General features: G+C 40.9%; 1 protein-coding gene across 9 annotated transcripts in view; it reads right to left on the reverse strand.

The window, feature by feature from the left end:
- The window catches only part of BICD1 (BICD cargo adaptor 1), a 183,567-nt gene that overhangs the window by 144,777 nt on the left and 14,003 nt on the right, over window positions 1-24,787 (reverse strand). The window contains exon 1 of one of the 9 annotated variants that reach the window (XM_021284795.2): window positions 17,463-17,618. The exons of 7 other annotated variants lie outside the window; for them this stretch is intronic. Coding sequence is in view for 1 of the 2 variants with exons in the window: in XM_065034953.1 (XP_064891025.1) it covers window positions 21,211-21,291 (81 nt within the window). In the remaining variant the exon portion in view is untranslated. Of the gene's footprint in view, window positions 1-17,462; window positions 17,619-19,612; window positions 21,292-24,787 lie in introns of those variants that run through there. One more of the 9 variants, XM_065034953.1, reaches the window with a different exon arrangement.

The raw sequence follows: 24,787 nt of genomic DNA on the forward strand, positions 1-24,787 counted from the left end.
TTTCAGTTCAGCAAAGCAACCTCATACCAAGAAGAGCCAAATGCAGATCACACAGAACAGCTTATCTAAACAAGTTCAGTTTATTTTATAGCTCTAAGAACAACAACAAAAAATAAGTCATGAGTTGGAAAGGCTTATTATATCAAAAAATAATGGAAGTGGGAGACATAAATGCTACTTTTTACAAGGGTCATTATCTCAGGGCATTTGGAATGGGGAGCAGGGAGGGAAGCTCAAGACTGTAGGTTATCAGGAAGAGATATAGGCAGACAGAGAGAATAAAGCAACAACAAAATTATGCTTCATCCAAGAAGGGTCATCAAAAATGATTTTTAAGTCTTCATATTTAGTTGTTGTTTTCTTACCACTTATGCTTATAATTCTCCTTACCACATATATTAACACCTGATTTTAAACACACTGATCTTCTTTAAATGAAGTACGGAAGCACCTAAGAGCACACTGCTGTCTTGCGGGAGCTGACATTTAGCTATGGATAAGAAAAATTTTAATAAATAGAGTGGAAACCTCAGAAATACTTTGAAGTGGCAATTCAGGGAGGTTGCTGAGAAATATTTCCAAAAGGCAAAGGTTTCACTCACAGCTAGCATCCTGAAAGACATGTTTTCTAAAATTAACTCATGGATTGAGTTAAATCATCCCTTCTCTCTGCCCTGTCAGCCAGGTTTGTGGGCTAAGAGCACAAAGGCGCTAAAGCAGTAAGCAACCCCCTCTCTGGAGCTAGCAAGCATTATCAGGGACTCTGGGAGGCTCTAGAACTGCTCAGTTTGTCTGGAGGGTGGCTGAGCCACAGCTGTACAGCCCATTTTGGCACCTGAAAGCAATTGCTAGTGAGCAGGTTGAACAGAAGAGGGCTGTCAGAGCAGCAGTGCAATTCAAACCACATTTCAGCATCTCAGTCAGTACTCCAGCATCTCCCCCCTCCCAGCACCAGGCTCACGCACCATGCACACAAAGAAACCCCAGTTCAGGATGAGATCGTGCAATAGAAATATCTAGAAGTTTCCACACAGTTCAGTAGCTCTGCTGTCTGTGGGCATTTGAGGGTTGGCCTGCCCTGGTGAGACCACATCTGGAATATTGTGTCCAGTTCTGGGCCCCTCAGTTCCAGAAGGACACGGAACTGCTGGAGAGAGTCCAGCGCAGGGCAACAAAGGTGATGAAGGGAGTGGAGCATCTCCCTTATGAGGAAAGGCTGAGGGAGCTGGGTCTCTATAGCCTGGAGAAGAGGAGACTGAGGGGCAACCTCATTAATGTTTATAAATATGTAAAGGGTGAGTGTCACGAGGATGGAGCCAGGCTCTTCTCGGTGATAACCAATGTAAGACAAGGGGCAATGGGTATAAGCTGGAACACAGGAGGTTCCACTTAAATATGAGAAGAAACTTCTTCTCAGTGAGGGTGACAGAGCACTGGAACAGGCTGCCCAGAGAGGTTCTGGAGTCTCCTTCTCTGGAGACATTCAAAACCCACCTGGACATATTCCTGTGTAGCCTCATCTAGGTGTTCCTGCTTCAGCAGGGGGATTGGACTAGATGATCTTTTGAGGTCCCTTCCAATTCCCAACATTCTGTGATTTGCAGGTGTTTGCTGTCACCAGCTGGCAGAGGGTTCATGCTCACAGCCCAAGTACAGTACTTGGAGGCATAGGACCAAACACTTAAAGGCCTTGCACAGGCGTTTGCACCAGAGCTAGGGATTCTGGTAAACAAGTCTAAGAAGATTTAAAATTACACTAGTAGATAAGAATGAGCTCAAATTTTCAGCTCAGCCTTCAGATATTAAGAAACAGTTTTCTCTTGCAAAATTCATTATCACGAAGTTACCATAGCACCAGGTGTTACTTCCAAACAACTTTGATTCTCACCTCCAGATCAGGCTGGGAGATATGCACGTAATAACCGTGGGCACAAATAATTGGTATCTATCCTCCAGACCAGATATGCAATGAAACATGTTATAGTGTGTGACTAGCATTCCAAATAACCAGTATGAGAGGCTTTTTTAGAAAATATAAGTTAGCAATGATGATGAGCCATTAATATCTCCAGTTAATTTTGACTGTTGTCTAAAATCATACACAGTAAAGAATACCTTGTTTTAACGGATGGTCCTGGAAAATTATCAAGCACTGTAGAACAGCCAAATCTACTGAACTGAAAGCAACAAAACACCCCATCTAATTCAGGTGCTTCCTCTCTACCTTCCTTTTCCCATTCAATGCCCCCCAAACTCACCGACTTTCAGGAATACTTTTTCAAATCCTTTCAGGGTGCTCAGACACACAGGGAGACAAAAGGATCAGTCTCATTAGGCTTCAGCATGTTTGTCTCTTGACCTCTGTCATTAGATAGTGAGTGGCAAGTACTCACCACCCACCCTGCACAAACAGACCTTCATGGTTTTTTATGCCAAGGTAAAAACTAGAATGCAGAAAATAAAATAAAAACCAAACCAAAACCAACAACACTGCCTCTTCAGATTAATTTCTTGACAAATGTATTAGTGCAAAGACCCGAGCTATGAAGCAACACACAGCCTTTGCTCACAGCCATGCTCTTTCAGGTTTGCGGGGACTCTGTCCCAGCCCTCACCTCTCCTCACAGGATCCATCAGTCAGACCATCCTGATGGTAACCACAGGGCTATGTCCTGCCTCCTCCAGCCTCCACAAAAACAGACAAGCTTGTCACAACTGCACCAACTGCTTTGCTGCATACTTGGATTTTACCATCATCTTTTGTGACCAAACATTCAGTAGTTTAACTCTTTCTGGCCAGATTTTTAGAGCATTGACTGGTCAAACAGGGTCTGACCTTTAAATAACCAAGCCCTTAAGATATCTAGAAGTACCCACTCTGCTGCTGCAAACAAGTATTACAGCAACTGTTTTCCTGATTGTATCTTCATGGTTTACGCTTAAGAAGCAGAGTAGCATTTCGTCACTAAAACCAGGATAAAGACTGAATTTCAAAAAAATAAATACAAAACCCACACACACACACAACTTTAGACGCTAAAGACTTTAAATACTATCCACAATTTTAAACAAACAGATTATTTTACCACCTGGAAATCATGAATCACATCACCATACCAACTATATAATAACTATTTTGAAGTACCATTGGGGTTTTTATTTATGCTTGTGTAGATAAAGGCACTTGAAATATTGAAAAGAAAATGCCTGTACTTTAAGAAATATGAACCAAAACCTCATTTGTTATTTCCCAAAGTAGCAGGTATGAAGTGAAGATTTACATATGGAGTTGTTACGAGCTTCAAAGTTCCTCTGCCTCCTCACTGCATCTGCCTTGTTGGTATTCTAGAAATGCTGCATTGTCTGAACATGAAAATACTACCACTTCAAGATAATAGCAGATAATAATATTGACATTATTGTGTGGTAAACAAATTTCAGCTGGACAATGTAGTTAGCATATATTAATCATCCTCCTTTAAACAATTCACTCACCAGATTGTTCCTAGATAGCTTAAATAACTGGATATACAAATACTTTTTGTTAATGCTAGAAACAAGGAGGTTAACAGTGAATTATCCTCCTTTTCATAAAGCCAGTCTGTAAAAGAAATGGGAGGCGCACACACTTCATGAAACAAGCTGTTGCTACGAAAGAGAAGCTGCCTTATTTCCGCACATAATCGCACAACCACTCTCAACTGGCAGAACCGGGTGAGAGTAACTGTGCTGTCCCACACTGAAGACTTGGATCTGGTTTGTGCTGTTACAGAGCTGGCCCTTCCTCTGGCAGAAATGAGCAAAACCTTGCTGAAGATGTGGGAAGCCAGGAGTCACCACTTGGGGCTCCAGAACCCACAGGAAGCCACCACCACTTTGGTTAATCCTTAAGTGCTTGCTGAGGGTGGGGCTCCTCTCCAGAAATGTCCAAGCAAGAGAGCTGAGGGTGGCTGGAACCAAACAGGAACCATTTTCAGGAAATCAGCTGTTTGGATGATGAGCAGAGATCCAGGCAGGGTTAGGTAATGATCCAGGAAATACAGAAATAGAAAACCTACAGACAGGGTAGGCTGCCATGATTGCTCTACCTTCCTTCATCTCTGTAGCCCCATGTGGATACACAAAACCACTAGCTCAGGCATCAGCACAACCATCTGCAGCTTCACTAAGAAAGCTGTTAAGCAGATTTGTTCCCGTCTCTCATGAATTCAGGCTCTCCTTCTGATTTATCCCTTCAGTATCATTTGCACAGCCACAGACAGAAATGGGGACACTTGCACTGAGGAATGGAGCAAGTGTGGAGTTCACCCAGGTGGGCAGCAGTCCCGCTGCTGAGTTAGGATTGAGCAGTCTCCAGAAGCAAGTGGAGAAGAGCCTGCAGCTGTGCCCCTCTTGCCCATTGCTTCAGCTGTTCAGAGAGGTGCATTTTAGCCCAGCTCAGAGAAAATACCTTCCTGAGAAACATCAGTGAAAACAGACCTTTGTGCAGAGCCTCCCTAAAAGCACAGCCAGGCAAACAGTTGAATCAACCCGCTAGTAGAAGCAGCAACTTTTTAGAGGAACATGGGAGAAGCTGGACCTCTGAACTGAGAGGTTTCACCAGCAGGAAAGAAATGCAGAACATCCATCTTGCTAATATCACACCATACCCAACTACGGATTTGGGGCACCATGAAGCGTGTGCCATCATTTCTAGGGAGAGGAACTATCGCCTTCTAACACACAAGCATAACCAGAGGTATTAGGGTCTCTCAAGGCAAACATGAAGCTGAGCAAAACCAAAGAGCTTACCCAGCTCCTGTGCTAGAAGCACAGCAAACCATTCATCTGAAAGGGAGATCAAATCTCTCTGCCATCAGCCAGGACCAGGAGCACTGAAGGTGTTATTCCTGGTGTGCAATGAGCCAATCTTACACACAGAGACAAGATATTGTTGTATTACAGGGTTGGATGCTAGAACAAAGCCAGCACGCATCAACACAAAGTCACAATTATTATAGAAAAAAAAAAATCTTATCACTGCAGTCATCACAGAATCACAGAATGTTAGGGATTGGAAGGGACCTCAAAAGATCATCTAGTCCAATCACCCTGCTGGAGCAGGAACACCTGGATTAGGTTACACAGGAAGGTGTCCAGGTGGGTTTTGAATGTCTTCAGAGAAGGAGACTCCACAACCTCCCTGGGCAGCCTGTTCCAGTGCTCTGTCACCCTCACCGGGAAGAAGTTTCTTCTCAAATTTAAATGGAACCTCCTGTGTTCCAGTTTATACTCATTGTCCCTTGTCCTACTGTTGGTTGTCACCTAGAAGAGCCTGGCTCCATCCTCATGATGCTCACCCTTTACATATTTATAAACATTAATGAGGTCATACCTAAGGGCAGTCCTAAAGGGCCAATTGGTTACACATTTGCATACTAGTTACACAATCATTTACTACTATGCATGTTCCCTGAGGAGGGGTGTTAGGCTGGGCCTAGGCCTTCACTCCTGTGGGTGTGATTTTAGCATTACAATGACCAAAGTTAATCTAAAGGACACTTTATATGACAGTCTCAAAATATATGTTAAACAAGACTCATCTAACTGCGCAGGCTCCAGGATGTCTAAGCTGCAAGGACAGGAGCTCCTGATAAGGAGTTCTCCAAATCACTCTTTGTTAAAAGAGCAGCCTGACCTGAAAGTGGTCCACTGATTTACATATCCTTGGGTTAGTAATGGCTGACTGGATTTATATATCTTTAGGTTAGCAATTACAACAGGATTCACTCTTTCAAGTGGCAGTGACTACAAGGGTATCATGTTCCTCCCCTCAGGAGAAGGATTTCTGCAGGCAGAGCAATTGTCACCTCACCAGTTAACTAAAACTGCACAGCTTGATGGAAGAGAAATGGTCCTAATCTCCTTAGCTGGAGAAATAAAGCATCCACACTTGCAAAGGTGCTCAGTGTATAATAAGCTACAAGAAGAGATGGGATTTAACTGGTAGGCGTTGTAGTTCCATCTGTTCCATATCTTGATAGAAAGATAAGTTATACTTTGAAGAGCAGCTGTTACAGATTCTGCCTTTTCCACAACAAATCTGAAGCACTCGGACTCCCATTATGTCCCACTAAGTCAGGGTCTGACTGGAGATGTACACATTACAAGCTCTCCCCTCTGCACAGATGCACAAGGACTTCTGGCATAGAAACAACACAATATCACCAAAAAAACATAAAAATTAAAAAATTTTTATGTTCTGCCCTGATTAAGGAAAAACTATAAATGCATTAAAGCATTCATCATTCAGTCTGTTTTTTCATTGGACTTGATTCACATAAACATCCAAAATGGAGTCACTGAGTCACTGCCCACCCTCACAGAGCAGAGGCTTTTCTAATACCAAAATAAAATAAAATAAAATAAAATCACTCCCACCTAAACGCAGATGACAACAGCACACAGTCCTCACAGCTAAAAAGGCTGGATTTGACTGAAGCATGAAGAAGGTCTGGAGATAACAACACCTGCTAACACAGATCCTACCACCACCACACCTATGCTTGAGCCCTTTTGTGATTCATCATCACACAGTAGGAAATTCTCTATTTGCTCTGCAGTCTCTTTTAAATAATTTATAGCATACACTTTTGCATGCAGTTGTTTCAATACTTTATTTCCATAGCTGTTTTTATTCTACCTCAAGTATATTCATCTCCAATGTAAATAAAAGCCAACTTTAAACAGATAAATAGTCCCAACAGAATTTCCCACAACAGCTTGCAGTTTTATGTGGACATTTTGGCAATGCTACTGATTACATTTTGTCACAGCAGGGTAGCAGGAATCAGCTCATGGTAGTTTTGCTTAGCAAGTAGTGGTAACATCAGCTACAATGATGAACACTTGGCAAATAATCAAGTTCTGTACTTAAGATCTTACTGGACTGCTTGATAAGCAAAATACATTTCCAAAAAAAGACTGATTTTATGAAGTAATAATAAAATACTTTTAATTGTCAACTATCTCTCCCTGACTTTAATCTTTAGACTGATGGGACAGTAAATGCAGAAAAATCAATGAGTGTGCATTGCAAGGAATAAATAAATATGCTGGAAAGGAGTTAGTTACTGCTTGTGGAAGCAGTACACTTTGGATATCCTTTGTCTTGAGCCGCACTAATGATTTAGAAATTAATATATAAAGGTTCAGTCAATCACTCTTCCCAAATCATAAACAACCTATTTACAATCCTGACTGCAGGACTGACATTTCTGAGAGGCAGAAATCAGAGCAAGGTAAAGGGGATGAACTGGCAGCCATGATCTCACCCACCACGTCTCCAGCCTTTTCAGAATGCCAATACCACTGAAAATGAGAACGTGCTTTCACAGATAACACTTTAAAAAAGGAAAAATGTGGGCCACACAATTGATAATGACACTTTTCAGGAGCATCAGAGGGACCACACAACATGTGAGATGTTGCATGCAGCCATTGAAGGAGGAATGTTGTTTTTACAACTGATCTGGCACCTGACCCCAGCATGGGGGAGAAAGACTGAGAGATGTCAGACTATGAATCCTTAAAGTCTCTTCAAACTAATCCCAGAATGCATACTGATTCCTGTATTTAATAATAATAATAATAATAATAATAATAATAATAATCATAATAATAATAATCTATGGGGAAGGGTAGCTGAAGAGCCAGGAATTCATATTTTAAATAAATTGATACGGTGAAGGGCATTGTTAGAATGAGATGAATGAGATAGGTAAACTGAGGCAGGTGTCGGGTAGTCTGTAAACCCTGCAGTACCCAACCAGTGGGGAACCAGGGAGGGAAGTTGTGTCCAGGATTCAGGAGGGATAAAAAGGGCTTTTTGTCTGGCATGATGTGCATCTCACCTGTGCAGTCAATCACTTCATGATATAGGTGAAACAAAGTGAGCATTTATGCAGAACAGACCCAGATTACTGCTTCATTAACACTCAGTGATTTTTATTAAATATTTTCGGAAGGAAATAATTCTATACTCAGCAAAATTGCTAGTAACAAAATTATCACTTGAGTGAAAAAGGAATTCCAAACAAAAACATCAAAACTGCAGAATGGGAAGAAAAAAAGAATCACTGTCTACTGTTATTACTCTAATATACTGTGCAATGCTATTAATCATTCAAATAACCATGTTATATCAGGAGCACTACAGAATGCATCTTGTTAGTACTGGGGAACCATTACATCTCCCAAAATCAAATCAGAATATGCTTAGGTTTTGAATCAGCCAATGTGAAAACCCCTTTTGCTGTGGCTGAACGAAACTGGAAGAGGAAGTGTGCTACTCCCACTTGAGATAATATCAGTTTATGAAATTAATGCACCGCCTGTTTATTGCAACAGAAGTTACACACATATCAATGTCTTCTGTTTGTGTTGCTATTGAAAGCCTTTGAAGCTTTGTTGTACACCAAACTGCTTCAAAAAGATGCACAAAGACAAAAAGGGTATTTTTCCATTCAGTATACACACAACCACTGCACACATTTCATTATATTTTTAATGTTAATGATATTTGGTGGACAGACATAAAAATTACTAGCGCAAAAAGGTGTACCCTGGGTCACATACCTTTAACCTCCTGGACTTCCATAAGGATCTAAAACAGAGAGACAGCAGCACTTTGACTTCTAACTGATCAACAGCACATGACATTAGAAGCTAATAACTAATTAGTTTCCAATTAAACTGTTTACATCCTTTCTGAAGCAAACCAACTGTAATATTTTATCTTGTTTTAGCAGAAATAACTACTAACAGGATATACTAAGAGGCATCTTAGTTAACATTGCATGTTTGATTGAATGACAGATTTGAAAACTAGATTTTAAAACGAACAAACAAACCCCACCACCAAACAAAATACCCACAAGGCATATGTGATTTAAACTGCTACGGTCTAATTGCATAAAAACATACTAGGTTTTTCACACTGCTTGTTAACAAATTAGGCAGTTAGCTTTTTAGCCTCGGGGATAAACTGCACCCACATCCAGCTGGTAACATCTGCAATGATGTCTGATTAAAAAAATATCAAAAAGGTGATAGTTGAATAGAATATGCTGTTACAACACAAAGATTAGCCACTCCAGAGCCCAGTCAGAGGTACTCAATAAAGGCAGGTTGAGTCTCAGGGAGAGCAATTGCACATGTTGCCATTCACCGAGTGATACACAGCAGTAGCCAAACCTGCACACAACAAATGCGCTTGCATTTAGTGGATGGTCATTCCCATGGGATTGGTAGGACAACACAGACCATTACATCTACATTCATCTACATCTACATTCACTTGCAAATAAAATATTCAATGTGGCAACACTTAGCCAGCTGCCAGCCAGATTCCTTCCCTGAGCCATCTCAATATATAACTACTAGTATTCCAAGTGATAAATAACAGCCATAGGTTCATAAAGTGTACATATTTATTTCTGCTTCCACCTCATTCTTCAATTCAGGCAGGGAAGCAATTTCTCCCATGCAAACAGTCACTTAGAAAAGATCTTCCCAAAGGACTCATGGCACTTTCCAATTAATTGTTGTTCCATCCCAAGCCCCTTACAGGCACATTCCCCTTGAGCCAAACAGCAGACCTCAGCTGGGCTATTACTTCTTTCCTCCTGTGCAGTGTCTTGACAGACAGCACAACGGAGTTGTTACGCCTTCAGTATATCTGAATGGGAATTTCCTCAAGCCTGAGTGAGTTTATGCTTTGGCTGGTGATGGCCACAAGCCTTTTACCCTAGAATGACTGTCTTCTAAACTTACAGGCCATTTTCCCCCCATCTATCTTCCTCCTGCATGAGATTACACAGCACTCTTTGTTTTAGTTTTCTCCTCCTCTCTGTATATATCAAAGAAGATACCACAAATGCATCACACCCCTGTCCATACAAGCTTTCTTCAAACAGGACAGACATTGTGATGGAGTTCCTGTGATTACAAGTCAAAGCTTTTCCTTGTTGGGAAATGTGATTCTTCTAGAGTCCTACGTTCACTTTTTGGGGGCAAATGGTATGACTAGAACTAAGTGATGGTGGTGAGGTGTGAGTAGTCAAGTTTAAAGTAAAATATTGTTTTGAATAAATGAAAAAGTTTTTTCAAGAAAATCCCAAACCTAGCATTTGTATGCTTGCCTATACAAGAATATTTATTCTGTTCCTAAGGTTAAACACATATTTGAATTTGTTTCCCAATAGATAGCATTTTTATCTTTTAAAATAGAGATTTCTCAACCTGCAGTTTCTTGATACTGGAAAAAGTATTTCAGCAAAAATTAATTTTCTTTTTTCCTAAAAAACCCCAACACACTTAGTCTGTTAGATCAACAGTTTTCACCATTATGTCATACCCTGAAGAGCTGTAAAATTTCAGGGACAAAAGTTGTCTCCTGTTTCTGTACTTGCACAATGTCTAGACTGCAGAATCACAGAATGGTTGGGGTTAAAAGAGACCTCCGGTGATCATGTAGTCCAACCCACCTGCTAAAGAAGGTTCACCTAGAGTAGGTTGCACAAGAATGTGTCCAGGCAGGTTTTGAATGTCTCCAGAGAAGGAGACTCCACAACCTCTCTGGGCAGCCTGTTTCAGGGCTCTGGCACCCTCAAAGTAAAGAAGTTTCTCCTCATATTCAGATGGAACCTCCTGTGCTTCAGTCTGTGTCTGTTGCCCCTCATCCTATCGCTGGGCACCACTGAAAGAAGCCTGGTCTCATCCTCTTGACACACACCCTTGAGATATTTATAAGCATTGATGAGATCCCCTCTCAGCATTCTCTCCTCCAGGCTGAACAGACACTCTCAGTCTCTTGTCATAAGAAAGATGCTCCAGACCCCTAGTCACCTTCATAGCCCACCGCTGGACTCCCTCCAGTAATTCCTTGTCCTTCTCAAACTGGTGAGCCCAGAACTGGATGCAGTACTCCAGATGCAGCCTCACCAGGGCAGAGGGGGAGGACAACCTCCCTCGACCTGCTGGTCACACTCTTCTTAATGCACCCTGGGATACCATCGGCCTTCTTGGCCACAAGGGCACATTGTTGACTCATGATCAACCTCTTGTCAATCACATAAGTTAGATCCTACTCCACTGCCAAGACTCATATGGGCCATAGTAACACAGATAACAGAGAGTGATGATAACATATACCTTCTCAAGTAGAAGACAGTAGGTATGCAATAAGGAGATGTACTCACCTACAGTGGAGGTGAGTGACCTCCCGCCCACATGACCCATAACTCCCTTAGCTAACCTCTACAGAGAGCACAGCAAAATAGTCCCATCATGGTGCTGACAGCCTGTTCATACAATTCAGGCAAAGCGCAGAACAGCAAATGACATCTCCTTCATGAGGTGATGATCCAACATTAGAGCAGTAACTTGTTTAGCCTCAGAAAGGTGGTGTGACTGGCCATACCAAGCTCACAAGCATCAGCTAATGACTCTGATCATGTCCCTCAGCGGCCAACATGTACCATTCAAATGATGCTATGCCACTGGGAACCAGTGCAAAGTTGGACCACCATCAGCTGGTGAGAGGAGCTTCAGAAGCATCTGCTGCCATGTGAGGTGCCACCACCTAAGCCATCATTTAGACTAGCAGAAGAGTCTATTTTTCACCACCTGGTAACTGCCACATTTTTGTTTTCACCATGAGATACCTAATGGCAGCAAAGGCCCTGAGTTTTTACTCCAGGACAAACTCAGTGAAGGTATGATGGCAGGTTATTACCCAAGAATAACATTCACAGGTGCCCTCCACTTAGAATCTGATAGCATCCTGCTGATCACCTTAGTTACCCTAACTGTTAATTTTTATTTACAGTTCCCCAGGTTGGTCAGATTGAGGCCCTTAAGGAAAGGCAAATGTTGCATTGCACCTCACTAAGATATTAACAGCCAAATGCTGAGGCTTTAGGCTGAAGGAGTTCAATGCAAATATAATGCAAGCTTTGCTCCTATTCTTTTCTTCTCAGAACAACAGAAAATGGTGGCTTAAGAAATTGCACATTCGGTTACTATAGTTCTCCCCCCCCCCCCCCCCAAAAAAAGGATAGCAGAGGGCCCATTCTGAAGTAGTTACCTGGTCAGGCCACTCTCCTGTACCACCAGGCTGGCACTTAATTTTGAAATACTTAACTCCACACCTTTCAGATCACCTGCGAGGGATGTACCCATTATGGTATTAGCTCGTTTGACACTTCGCCCTCTTTTTTTTTTTTTTAAATGAACTTAATTGCTCAGAATACTCAGATTTGCCCCAATTTAAGCTACCATGCTCACAAAATAGAATTCCTCTACCCAAATAGCCCTAGTTAACTCTTGCTCAATGTTTTGGATTAGCATCCAAATTCATCACACGAATGCACAGACTTACACACACAGACACATACCACCGCCCCCGTCTTAAAGTAGATTTGGTTAAGTAGTACATTAGTATTCAAAAAGCTCTTTCCTCTCCTTAGCTTAGGTTAAGCAACTTAGAATACTGTACTTTCAGTGGTATGATTGTGAAGATAAATATACTACTGTTGGGGTTTTTGTGGGTGTTTATTTTTTTAAACTCATTGGGTTCCTTTATAAAAAAAATTCTGCAACCTTGGAATTCCCTACAACATAATGCATTTTTTGAAAACTCTGGGGAAAAGGGGGAAAAACAAACAAGCAAGCAAAAAACAAACCAGAAAAATCATTATCTGCAGCTATGCAATAAGAAAGAATGGAGATATGAATCAGTATTTTTCACACTACCATTTGAAAGGTTTTGCTATCAGAGTCATCCCATTATATCTCAAAGATATGAAGCGGTTAATCTTTTCCTAATTCATTCTATTGAAGAGCAATTTAAAAGCCTAGAAATTAGCTGTCAAAAATCTTCATATTTCCTTAATTTCATATTATTATCCAGATAAAATTGCATAACTGCAGGCAGATAATATGATATACAAGAGATAAAACAACGAGTCAAATATGCCTTTTCATTAAACTTCCACCACTATTTTCTGCTGAAGAGCAGAGACTGCAGAGTCTGTTTCTAATTAACGAAGTCCAGGTCTGGCACTATTCAGTATTTTTATGAATAATGTTGGCAGTTACAAAAGCTCCGAAGAGAAATGAGACATGGTAGAGGATGAGCAATTCAGCACAAATCTCAATATGATTCCATGTCAGAAAAGAGCAAGTGCAATCCTCAGGTGTATAGAATGGAATTAAGAAGCAAGAATACAATTTTTCTCCTCAAGTAAGGTATTAGCTACATTGATGCTGGATTAACTGAGAGTTCCAATAATTCATTTATTTTAAAGGACACTAAAAATTTAGAGATTATGCTGAGAATTACAATACCGTCTCAAGGTTACATGAAAACTCAGTATTGAGGGTAACAGGCTCACTCTATTTAGCAGATGAAAGGCAATGCTCAGGCGACTTGACTACAACATCTGAAAAAAAAGAATCACCTCAGGCAGAAATTGTTATGTCCTTGGGGCTTTTTATTCAAGGAGAGAAAAGCATAGAAAGGAACTTCCAGCTAGAATTTAAAACCAAACACATTACAATCTAAGATTAGGTACAGACTTTTTTTTAATCATAGAGTGAGTTTACTACTCAAATTAATTGCCAAGGAAATGGTAAGAGTCTGCCTTTTAATGTCTTCATATCCAGACTGGATGACTTTTCAGAAGATGATAACAAAACAAATGCAAAACATGGAGTATAACACTCCTATCAGCTCTGTGCTGAACCCTAACGCTTATTCCAGGGATCACACTATGCAAACCATAAGCACTTTTACCCTGCAGATCTATTAATTTGTTCATCCAGCCAAGAGCAATTCTGAATAGTGTATCTGTAAGCACTTTAGATGGAGATTTGCCTTCCCTAACATCAAGCCACCTAGAAGTTTGTTGTCCAACCTAAATACCCCAGTAGCTCCTCTCACTGAAGGCACTTCCAGAAGTGACCTCTTGCAGTCCGTCCGTCCCTCTCCCTCTACTAGATAAGAAGGGAGTCCCAAAGGCTACAGTGCTTAACACCTGGGTGGCAGAAGGTCAGCAAGATGAATCCAAACTTTCATGACAGTACATAACACTAATAAAGACAAAAGCACAAATTAGTTACTCAGATGCTAGAAATGAAATCTCGGCCTGGCTTAAAGTCAGGAGGAGATTTGCCTTTGGCTTCAGTGACTCTAGGACTTTTGTCCCTATTATGAGTTACCTTCATGGCAGTCGCACCTACTAGTCTTGGAGTCAATGACTGGGATCCAACAGAGCTGGGTGTTCCTCAGAGAACCTCCCTTGCTCCGGGGGGTTCAGGGTCCGAAACAAGAACAAGAGAGATACATGGGGCTGTTGGAGAGCAAAGGGAAATGACCAGAAAGTATTTGTCAGAGCTGCTTGCTGATGTGTTAGACACGGTGTTCGAACAGCACCGGAGCTACTCCAAAGAAACACTCTGTGGAAAGAACTGAGAGGAAGACTATGAGATTCCTTATAGGGGTGTACAGAACATCTCCCCCAAACGCATGCAGTGAATTTGCCTTACAAGGCATTACTCATTAAAGCCAAAATAATACTTCACCATCACGCAATTTCAATTTCTTTTTCAATGACAGATTTAAATATTTAACATGTGTAGGAGAGCACAGTTGAACAGAAGTACTTCCTTACTAAGGAAATTCATATCAGTAACCAATGGTAATGTTGCAATATGACAGCTCATTTTCTGATGGGCTATCACCACGGCACAGATTTCCAGCTTAACAGCTAGATAAGACTTTTTTTAATGATCCCCCCTCAAAAAAAAAATAAAAAAACATCCAACAAGAGACACCATGTAATTCCACCCCCCCCTTAGCATTTCTTACCTTAGAGAACCAACTCCTATAAGAACTCATGAAGCTAAATGCAAAATTTTAAATATGCCTTTACATATGTAAAAATAGCTAGTGAATAAGTGTTTTATCTTCTAAAATGATCCCATAAATTTATTTGCCATTAAGGTAGTCTCTGAGTACAAGCCAAAGAAATATTTTGGAAAGTCTAGACAGCTGTGCATGATGCAGTTTTCCAGAAATTTAGTCCAAACACTTGAGAGATAAAAGCCTAGTAAATGGAAAAGGAGGCAGAGAAATTAAGAAATTAGGAGAAGAGACTAAAATGACACAGCAGGAAAAATGGACAGATTATGCACATGCATCAGCAATTATTTGTTATTTAAAACTTCGTAAGAAGCTTGTCTTATATGATGATTACAGATCAATTTAAAGACGGATACAGGGCATTACACATTTGAAAAAGGACATATCAGACAACTTCCTCAGGCCAAAGAGAGACAAGTGAAACAAGGTCTAAAACCTGAAAATCATTGTTTCCTGTTAAGCCCAGTTCTATTAACAGTCATGGCATGGCTGGTTTTGAGGGTACATTTCTGCACTTATGCGGGGAGGGCTCCTTTAATTCTAGCCCCTGAGCTTTGGGATACAGCTACAATGGAAAAAAAAATATCTCACAACAACACATACACACAAAAAATAAATCTACATTCTGTTCTTTGAGTCCTTTCGAGCTACAAATGTATTTTGTATTTTCAAAGAATGACAAGCTGGCATTGAGCAGATGATCTCTCACCTTTTGAGAGGCAGAAAAAAATAGACAACACAGTAAACAATGTTAAAATATGAACAAATCTGAGATTTAAAAAATTGCGTTCCAGCTGGTATTCAGCAAAACCTTCTATAACTAAAATGAAAACAGGATGAATTTGCATTTAATTCACACCTCCAGTATTAGTGGTCTTCCTAGTGCCTATTGACGTTTTAATCTAAGCAACAAATTGGAAGAACAATTGCACTTTAGGTTTTTGTTATCAGTTTGATGCATGCAGGCAAGTAGCAAGGACAGAAGTAAAGTTTCGAGCTTCGCTATAGACTAGTCTAAAACATAGGTTTAATTAATGGAAAATGAGACAAAGCCATAACCTGGTAGTATCATTTCTAGGAAGAAAACCATGTCTTATCAAGAACTAATTTTTTAAATAAAAGTAGGTGTTGATATGACTGCAGAACAGTTTTTTTCCGCATAGTCTCCATTTAATCAGAGCCACTAGTACAGACATTTGCAGCTGGGCAAAAGCTCTAGATATTTGTAAGCACTCAACCCTGTTTTCTTTCGTGGAAACCATCATGAACCTAACAGCCCATGCTGCCCTTAAGGCAAGCCTCACATATTTAATATATACAGGTAGGCAGAAACAAATGTAATCACGCCACACATAATACAAAAATGTTTAAGCCTAGAAAAAAGACTATTTTGTGGCTGTAACAGACTCTTCATCCTGAAGCATCAGTTGAAATCTCTTTGAAGTTCACCCATGATGAACTGCAAAAGCTGCATCCAGATCCTCATTCAGCCTAGGAAAGGTACATAACCCTAAACCCCAAATGCTACACATTAAACCCTTTGGCCCTTTGACCAACTCATGCAACACCTGATGGGATACAGAAGCCTCATCTACTGGATTCAGATAGGAGAAAAAAAAAATGCCATAGAGAAGAGAAAGGGAACATGAAACACTGATCCATCAAAGTACTTAGTTTCATACAGTCTTGTGGAATGGGCTACGAATGTTGAAATTACTGTACTATCTGACACAAAAATGTCACTAAATCATTAGCTAACAAGCAGGGAAGGCTGTCCATCTCTCAACTGTACCATGTGTCTGACACTTGGTTAACCCATGGGATCAGCCAAGACTGCAGCCAAAATAAAGGCGCAGTTTTGTGCTGAATTACCAAGTCTTTTTCTCTCCCACTGCGACCTCTCCTACTCTCAGAAAAGAGGATAGAAAAAGCAGTAATTTTAGGATTCCGTGCTTAGAATTTTATGGTAGAGCTACTTATTTAACAGAAAAACATAAGACTTCTCTATATGTCACTCCCAATACTTGCCAACAGATATGAAAGTCACATGGAGCTCACCGCTCCCCACACACCCTCAGAGAAAAGAGATTCCAGAAGCTCAATTACCACCTCAGTTATATTCCTACAGCTGAGCTTCTAAAATTGCAGAACTGAAGAAAGAGAATTATTTAAGACCTTAGGTACCTAAACAAGGATGAGAAGATTCTGATGTCTTTCAGGACAGATCAGCAGAAAGCAGCACATTTCATACAGCCAAGACAAAGACATATGGCAAAGACAACCACCGTTCATGGCTAGGTAGTTCCCACAGGCCTGCAGCCTGTACATGGAGTATTTCTGACCACATTGGAACCAACACAAAAAATGGATAAATACATATGATAAAACTGCAAAATTTTCTCTCAAGGTAAGTATAGTACAAGCCACAGCCCTAAAAAGTCCCCAGGCTGCTCCACACACATCCCACCCTCCTAACCCCTACTACTCTAGCACTTACCCAGCTGCAAGCAAAATCCAGACACTCCACTCTCCTTAGGTACCCCCACTTCTTGTCTTTCAGGGAAATGGGTCTTTATAGCTCCAGTACTAATAAAGGAGCACAACCTTTGTAAAAGCCCCAGGAGCCCAGCACTTTAACACAGGCAGCCCTAACAACCCTTCCCTGCAAGGGGCAGCAAAATGTACAACCTACTGCATTAGTGTAAACCCACTTTCACCTGCAGCAGGAGCCAATACCCCAGAGTACAGCTCCCTGTCATTGCAGCATCACTTCAGTATCAGGAGGCTGAAGTCCAGCAGAGAAGCAGAGCGAGCAGCTGGAAGTTAGTTTGACACATTTCTTCACTGTGAACATGGCAGGATTGTTTATTTATTTGTTTTAACCTCCCAAGAACATCAAAAACCTGCAGAATAAACATAACAGACCCCGAGCCAAAGTACACCCTTAATCACAGCTCCTGTGCTGTCAGCTGGCCTATATCAAGCTGTGCTAGCCTTCAGGGACACACAGCTGAACCAGACAGGCTGCCTAAAGCCTTCAAAAGCAGCTGTTTTTCACTTTGCATAGTGCTGGAAGCATACACATCAAAGCAGTATTTACTAACTCTGGTGTGAAATAGCTCCTGGAATATTGCTTAGGATCCACCTATAGTGGAACCTATAACTTTCTAATCAGGATCCACTTGGCTTCACTGTTGTAACCACAGGACATCCCCACCCCATGAGACCTACCTTCTTTCCCTTCTCCTTTACAGGTTATTTCTTTTATTTCTCACCTGATCCTGTTGCTATGCCAAACCTATAAAAAAGGAATCCCCTACATTTCTCTTTTCCACACAATATTTCTAAAACTCCATGATTAAGGATTATAGACTTTCTGTTTCACATGTTTTTTCCAGAACTGTATTAAGGAGTAATCAGGCAACCAGTAGCGGGCAGTGACGAATGGGGAAGGGAAAATCAATAGGTAAAAGCAGTAATCCCTTATTCTGGTATAACGACAGGAGGAATAACGTATTTGATCGCAGGCTTAATTATCCCTGTGCTTGCATAGTGGGATTTCAGGGACAGTGAAAATACCTGGTCTCTTGGGATTGGTGTAGATTTATTCCTGTAAACCCTGATTGTGCAGAGAAACTGGCTCAGCCTGGTTTTTCCCAAATACATCGAAACAGCCTCTCTGAGGTGCTCTTTCTAGGAAAAATGCCATCAAAATTCAATTGCTCTTTAGACACTGCTTCATGCAAAAGATGGGGGACCCAACACTAAGAGCACATGAATGACGTGACCTCCAGTAAGACATCCAGCAATGTAGCAGCAGCCACCAGCAGATTTCATGTTTATATGTAGGCATATTCCCCAGATTGTCTCATTGTATGTTTGGCAATAAAACTGTCACTTCATGCAATACTGAAACCATATGAATTAAAAATGAGCTTCTTCATGACTGTCTATGTATACCTATAACAGACGACTTCAACATTCAGAACTTGTAAGAATGTTTGTCTGATTCATTAATTATGAACAAGACTACTCTAAGCCAGACTGATTACTACAGGTATCCAGCACTATGCTGAAATGTAATATTTACATAGAAATGCCTTACTAAAAAGTCAATATTGTAAAGCCTATAATAACTGATTATTTTGGACAAGAACTTCAGCAGATATGAAACAATGCAGCTTTTTTTGATGGTGACAGAGGCAATCCAATTTACCAGCTGTAAACTACAACAGTTTTTATGAAGCTTTCTAGTCCTCTGTTGCATACATTACATAGCATGATCACCTGCACATCTTACGAAGACTATCATAAAAAATAAAAATTTGCAATGCAGTTCACTTTCATTCACAAGTAACTAAAAATAATTATAGACAGGAGAAATATTTTAGAAATATTTTATGTGATTATGGCCAAAATCAGGAAATTATGGCCAAAACAACAACAACAAAAAAGTCTGTTGCAGAAGATGGTAATAATATTCTAATTTGAAATGAACCACTACTGCAAACTTTTTCCCCCCATGCTTTCTCAAATGACTTTGTACATCTGTTACAAAGAAGGTAAAAACTTGCCCACTTTGAATGACATAGATGTGTAAACATAATTGAAACAATGTCAGGGAAATAAAAGCTTCCACTGGAACTGAAGGCAAATACTGTAATTTATTTTAAATTGGTTTAATTTAGAAACTGTTTCATTTCAGCCAATTACAGATACAAGTTTAATTTTTACATCACGGCCAAAATTATTGTGATCACAAATATGGCAGAGCTCGCTACAAATGGTAAGATTTATATATTCGAGATGCCATCTCATCCCAGTTCTTGCTGACATTTATATACCTATATAAATCGATATACATAAAGACAGAGAGGGCAGGGGAGTTGCTGTTAATTTGGTTTTGCTCACTTTTGAGGGAAAGAGAACCAATGTTCTGTTTTCCCTCCCTTTGCTCCCAGCAGGTCATGGTTCACCGACCCTGCAGGTCTCTGTTCACAGAAGTGGCCAACACAACTCTGTGCAGCTCAGCGGGCGGGATGCACATGTTACATACACATCCTGCTGTTCTATAGGTACCCATCTCCCCTCTTAATGTTGCCTGTTCCTGTGGGATGAGAGGCCTGCGTATGGAGAAATGTTATATTTCGATTACACATACTACTGGATAAAGTTCAGAGGAAAAATAACAAGTGCAGCACACTTCACCAAAGATGTGGTTAAAGAAATCTTTAGCAATGAGATCATACAAACAAAACCAACTGAATGTACCGGGCTCATCTAACACCTGTCTTCCAGTTCCAGTTAGTTCAGGAGGTCTCCACAGCTTTTTAAAGTTAATCCTGCTGGAGACAATCCAGTGTGCAGCCTGCCCTGGTGAGATGCTTCTTCTATAAAGCTGATCTGTGCTTTGCTTTTCTGTTTTATCTTTATAAACACAATGAAGGAATGTGAACGGAGAAGCAAAGATCCTCCATGGATTTCACTTGTACCCCTAGAGTTTTAAAGCCAGTTTTAAGAACTCCTTGACTCAGACTCATAGAATGGTTGAGGCTGGAAGGCACCTCTGGAGGTCAGATGGTCCAAGCCCCTGATCAAGCATGGCCACCTAGAGCTGGCTGCCCAGGACCATATCCTTCTTTGCTAACTTAATATGTTGCTTTAAAAGGCCTCGCTTCTGTAAGACTCCTAAAGGAATGTAATCTATTCAAGACCTTTCAGGGTAAAGTGGTTCTCTGAAGTGCATATTTCTTTCCTGTTTGCTTCTACAGTCAGTGGGTTTCGGACATCACCTATAAAAAAATCTTTCACCAACTACATAACACAGAAGTTCCTTAGCTCCCCTCCCCCAACTTGCACAACTTAAAATTGGACTTTTTTAGTATTTTCATAACAACTCAATATAGGTATTAGAGAAAAAGACTAGCTATACAATGTTTCTGGTGGTCCCTTAGTTCAATGCATGTTGAACAGATTCTGAAAGATGTATTGTGACATACTAACAGGTGATTAACTTGGGGACTGATGTGCCCATGTTTTCTTCTCCTGTCAGGTTTACAAATTTGGCGGTCAGACCATTTGTTCACTCTGATGGAGTTTTAAAGCATATTAGATAAATATTTCAGCTAACATTTGCAAAAGGGCACAACTTCTGGATTAGCCATGAGGACCAGATTCTTCTCTTATCTGTTCCAGTGTAAGAAGCTGCCTGGTTTGTAGAAGTGACACTTGCACTGCTGCCCTTTTCATGCCACGCTGCACTGAGTCAAAAGCCTTCTCACAGCTATCATAGAAGAAAATCTCCTTTCTGCAAGCAGAACCCAAACCTGAAAATGAGAAAGGAATTCGGCTTTTGAACCTCATTAGGATGAATTTCAGCATGGAAGGTGACCCAAGTTCAGTAATGCAAATTTAGATGTAATGATCCAGGGCAAACAACAGCCACCAAGTCTTAGCCTGTTTCCTATGGGCTCTTAAAATCTCACGTTTCCTAATAACTTGGGATCTGCTGGCTCATTATGACCAAATTTGACTGAAGAGTAAAGACTTCAAAGATGATTAATCTCTCCTACCAGCTCTGTGAAAACAGACATCCATGGTTAGCTATCTTGATATTAAATTTAGAAAACAAAAGCAGCAAGAATACTAATCTTCCTTTAGAAAAAGTAATATGCAATAATTTTATGACAACAGGTGGGTTTACATCTCGTAAAAACAACATAAAACCCAAACTACAAACTGCACCACTGGGGCACCAGTTCATTTGTGGCTCAGAATGCAGAGCAATGCCCACCGAGTCACCAGTGCTTCCAGTTTGCTGCCAAGCCCTTCCATCAAAACAACTTATAGTTCTAGGAACATCACCGTGACAGTCACTGTTACAGCTGTGTGACTTAACACGAAGAAGGACCAAATTATTTGCTAGCATATTTCTGTGGATTTCAGGAGAGGTGAGGCAGTGAATTCAGATCATATTTTGAAGTGTTGTCATGACGCCAAATATTTTTATTTAAAAAAAAGATTTGAAAAAATACTTGCTGTACCTGGCTCTGCATACTTTAATGAGAACAGATAAAAATCACATTCTCTATTAGTATGAGTGCCTTTGGCTCCAGGCCACAGCATGATCTTTATAACAACAAACTGCTCACCAGAAGAGGTTTTGGTCATGGACAGGTTAAAACCACAAAACTGTAGTGTAATTACCATGGTTACCAGAGTACAAATAGAGCAGGAACTGAAAAAAAAAAATAAAAATCAGAAATTACTATCCTTCTCACCAGCACCAATATACTGAGGACACTTGCATTGCTTACTGGGAGCCCAGTACTCTAAAACCCTGAATTATGATGTGACATTCCCAGTCACCCTCATGTTCACCATCATGTCACCAGCTCTCAGATTCCTGGAAAAGTCATTTTTGTGTTAATTGAAGGAATAAGATTTTCATTATTAGCAAAAAAAAATACAAGGGAATAAAGTATCTTTTGAATACCTAACTTTAAATTTTAAAGTCATTAATACCTTTTTGGCAGAGTTCTGACAAAGGTTGTGGAAGGGCTTTCTTAAGTCCTCTACAGTTCCCTTACACACAAGGAAGAAGATGGACAGAAGAAGCCTTCAGACCTCGATAAACCCCATGGACAGGATGACCCATGTTACTTTGTTCCTTACATTGTACTACCACCACTCCCTAGGCTCATCTAAATGGCCATCTGTGGGTCAGATGCCACCCCTCCTGTGAAGGAGATGAAGAACAGCTGTGGAGAACCATGATGTGCCAAAGCCACCAAACGCATTATCCTGCCTCTAGGTCCAAGCTGCTGTGTGGGTGAAGGCAGGATTCAGAGTCACCACCATCTCATAAACCACATCTGGAAGCAAGAGCCTACCTCTGGCAGCTACAGCAGTTGGATCACCCTGAGGGCAGTGCATTGGCAGTGCACAACACAGATAATTCTGTGCGCTAAGTGAATCGGGGGCAGAACAACAAGGGGTCAGTGGCTTGCTTTGCATGGTTTTGCTTCTTTTCCCCTTATTAAAAACAGCAACAGTTGAAACACATTCTTAAGTGAGAGGATCTTCAGTCAAACAAGGGTCCACTGCATGAGAGCTCAATGCTGCAAGAAAAGATGCAGAAACCAGTGAGCCATTCGACAATTTCATTTTGGGAATTTCCACCACTGCCTGCACAAACAAAGCTAAAGGTTTATGACATCTGCTTGTGTTTCGATTATCTCTTTCAGGATCTCGGAAGTTCAAAACCACATTCTAGAGAAGCAACTGGCAGAAAGAAATTACTTCTAACAGCCCATCCACAGAAGAGGCCCCATTATTATTATTAATTACTCATATTGCCATAGAACCTAATTGTCCCAGCGAAGAATAGAGGCCCACTGTGTTACATTCAATACAAACAGGAGAGTAAGGGCAGGCCTTGCCCCACAGAGCTTGCTCTCTACAAGCTCCACATTAACCATTGCCAGCTCTGCAAGAAGCCTGAATTAGTGTTCAACACACCCTGTGAGATTTTAGCTGGCCTGAGCTCCTGGAGAACTGCAAAAGTCATGCTTTGCAGAATTAAATTAATAATTTCCCACGTACTCTCATTATAAAGGGCATCCCACATGCTGGAGCTCAAAACAGTAAAGTGTGTCATTTAACTTTTCCCCTTGGAGCAGGAGGAACAAGGGGTGCTTTGTGGGATGAGGCAACCCAGAGACGGTGGGCGAGGAGGGACGAGATGCATTCTTCACAGGGAGAGGTGGCTGGAATTTGGTTTCCTCCCCTCACAGAACAACTATACGTGGGGAAACAGCAAAGAAAAACGAAGCATTTCAACCAGCTGTAGGGATTAGTAAATGCTGATGTGAAAATCTCAGTCACAACAGAGTAATGATTCGGAAAGGGCTAAGTGGGGAGGAGTAGGAAGGTTCTTAGGGACGTGGTTTAGTGCTAGAGTTAGGTTAATGGTTGGACTCAATAATCCTGAGGGTCTCTTCCAAATGAAATGATTCTAAGTACTGGGATGGCAGCCTGGAACGGTCGGCTTCCAGAGGGCAAGAGGGCAGAGCAGAAAGGACAGCCAGGGGTGAGAAATGTGCTCTGGGATCGCAGGTACTTTCCATGTGCTCATGGATCACCAAAGTACGCGGGAGAGGGATCACAAAAGGATGGCAAGGCGAAGGGGACAGAGATGCAGGCAGGGAGCTACTGATGGTCTCTAATGACAAGGGCTTAGCCTCTGAAACACTGCCAACTAATGAACTAAGAAACCAAAGAGGTGTCCATAAGATTTTCACCCTCATTTTTCTTTCAGTTTTGATTGTGTTACAGTAGCAAAACAACCAGCAAAACCATTCCTATATGGCCTTACTGGTCACACTGGCACCAGTGGGAGCTACTACCAGTGCACACACTGGTCAGTGAGTACAGGGCAGTTGATTGCTTTGGCTTTCTGGTTGACCAGCTTTATAAAATGGAAGGATTTTTGGAAGATAAATGATTCAACTGGAGGAAAAATGTGATTTTCCTTTGTGATTTAGCCACAGATTTCCTAGGAAACTATGGCTGAACAACTCGACCCTCCACAGCTCTTAAGCCTCCATCACTCATCTGTAAATTTCTCTTATTATTCCTTAACAGCAAATCCCTGACAAGGTTGTCTGTTTCCACTTGGAAATATCTAAGCTTTTATTTATATGCCTAAAACTCATTGTGCCAGGCATCACAGAATCCCCAAGTACTACTGTCATGCAATAAATAACAATCTATCCCACCCTGCTGAGATTTAGTGGACAAAACAGCAGCTCATGAGAAGAA

The sequence above is a fragment of the Columba livia genome, chromosome 1, assembly GCF_036013475.1.
Source record: "Columba livia isolate bColLiv1 breed racing homer chromosome 1, bColLiv1.pat.W.v2, whole genome shotgun sequence".
NCBI classification, from domain to species: domain Eukaryota; kingdom Metazoa; phylum Chordata; class Aves; order Columbiformes; family Columbidae; genus Columba; species Columba livia.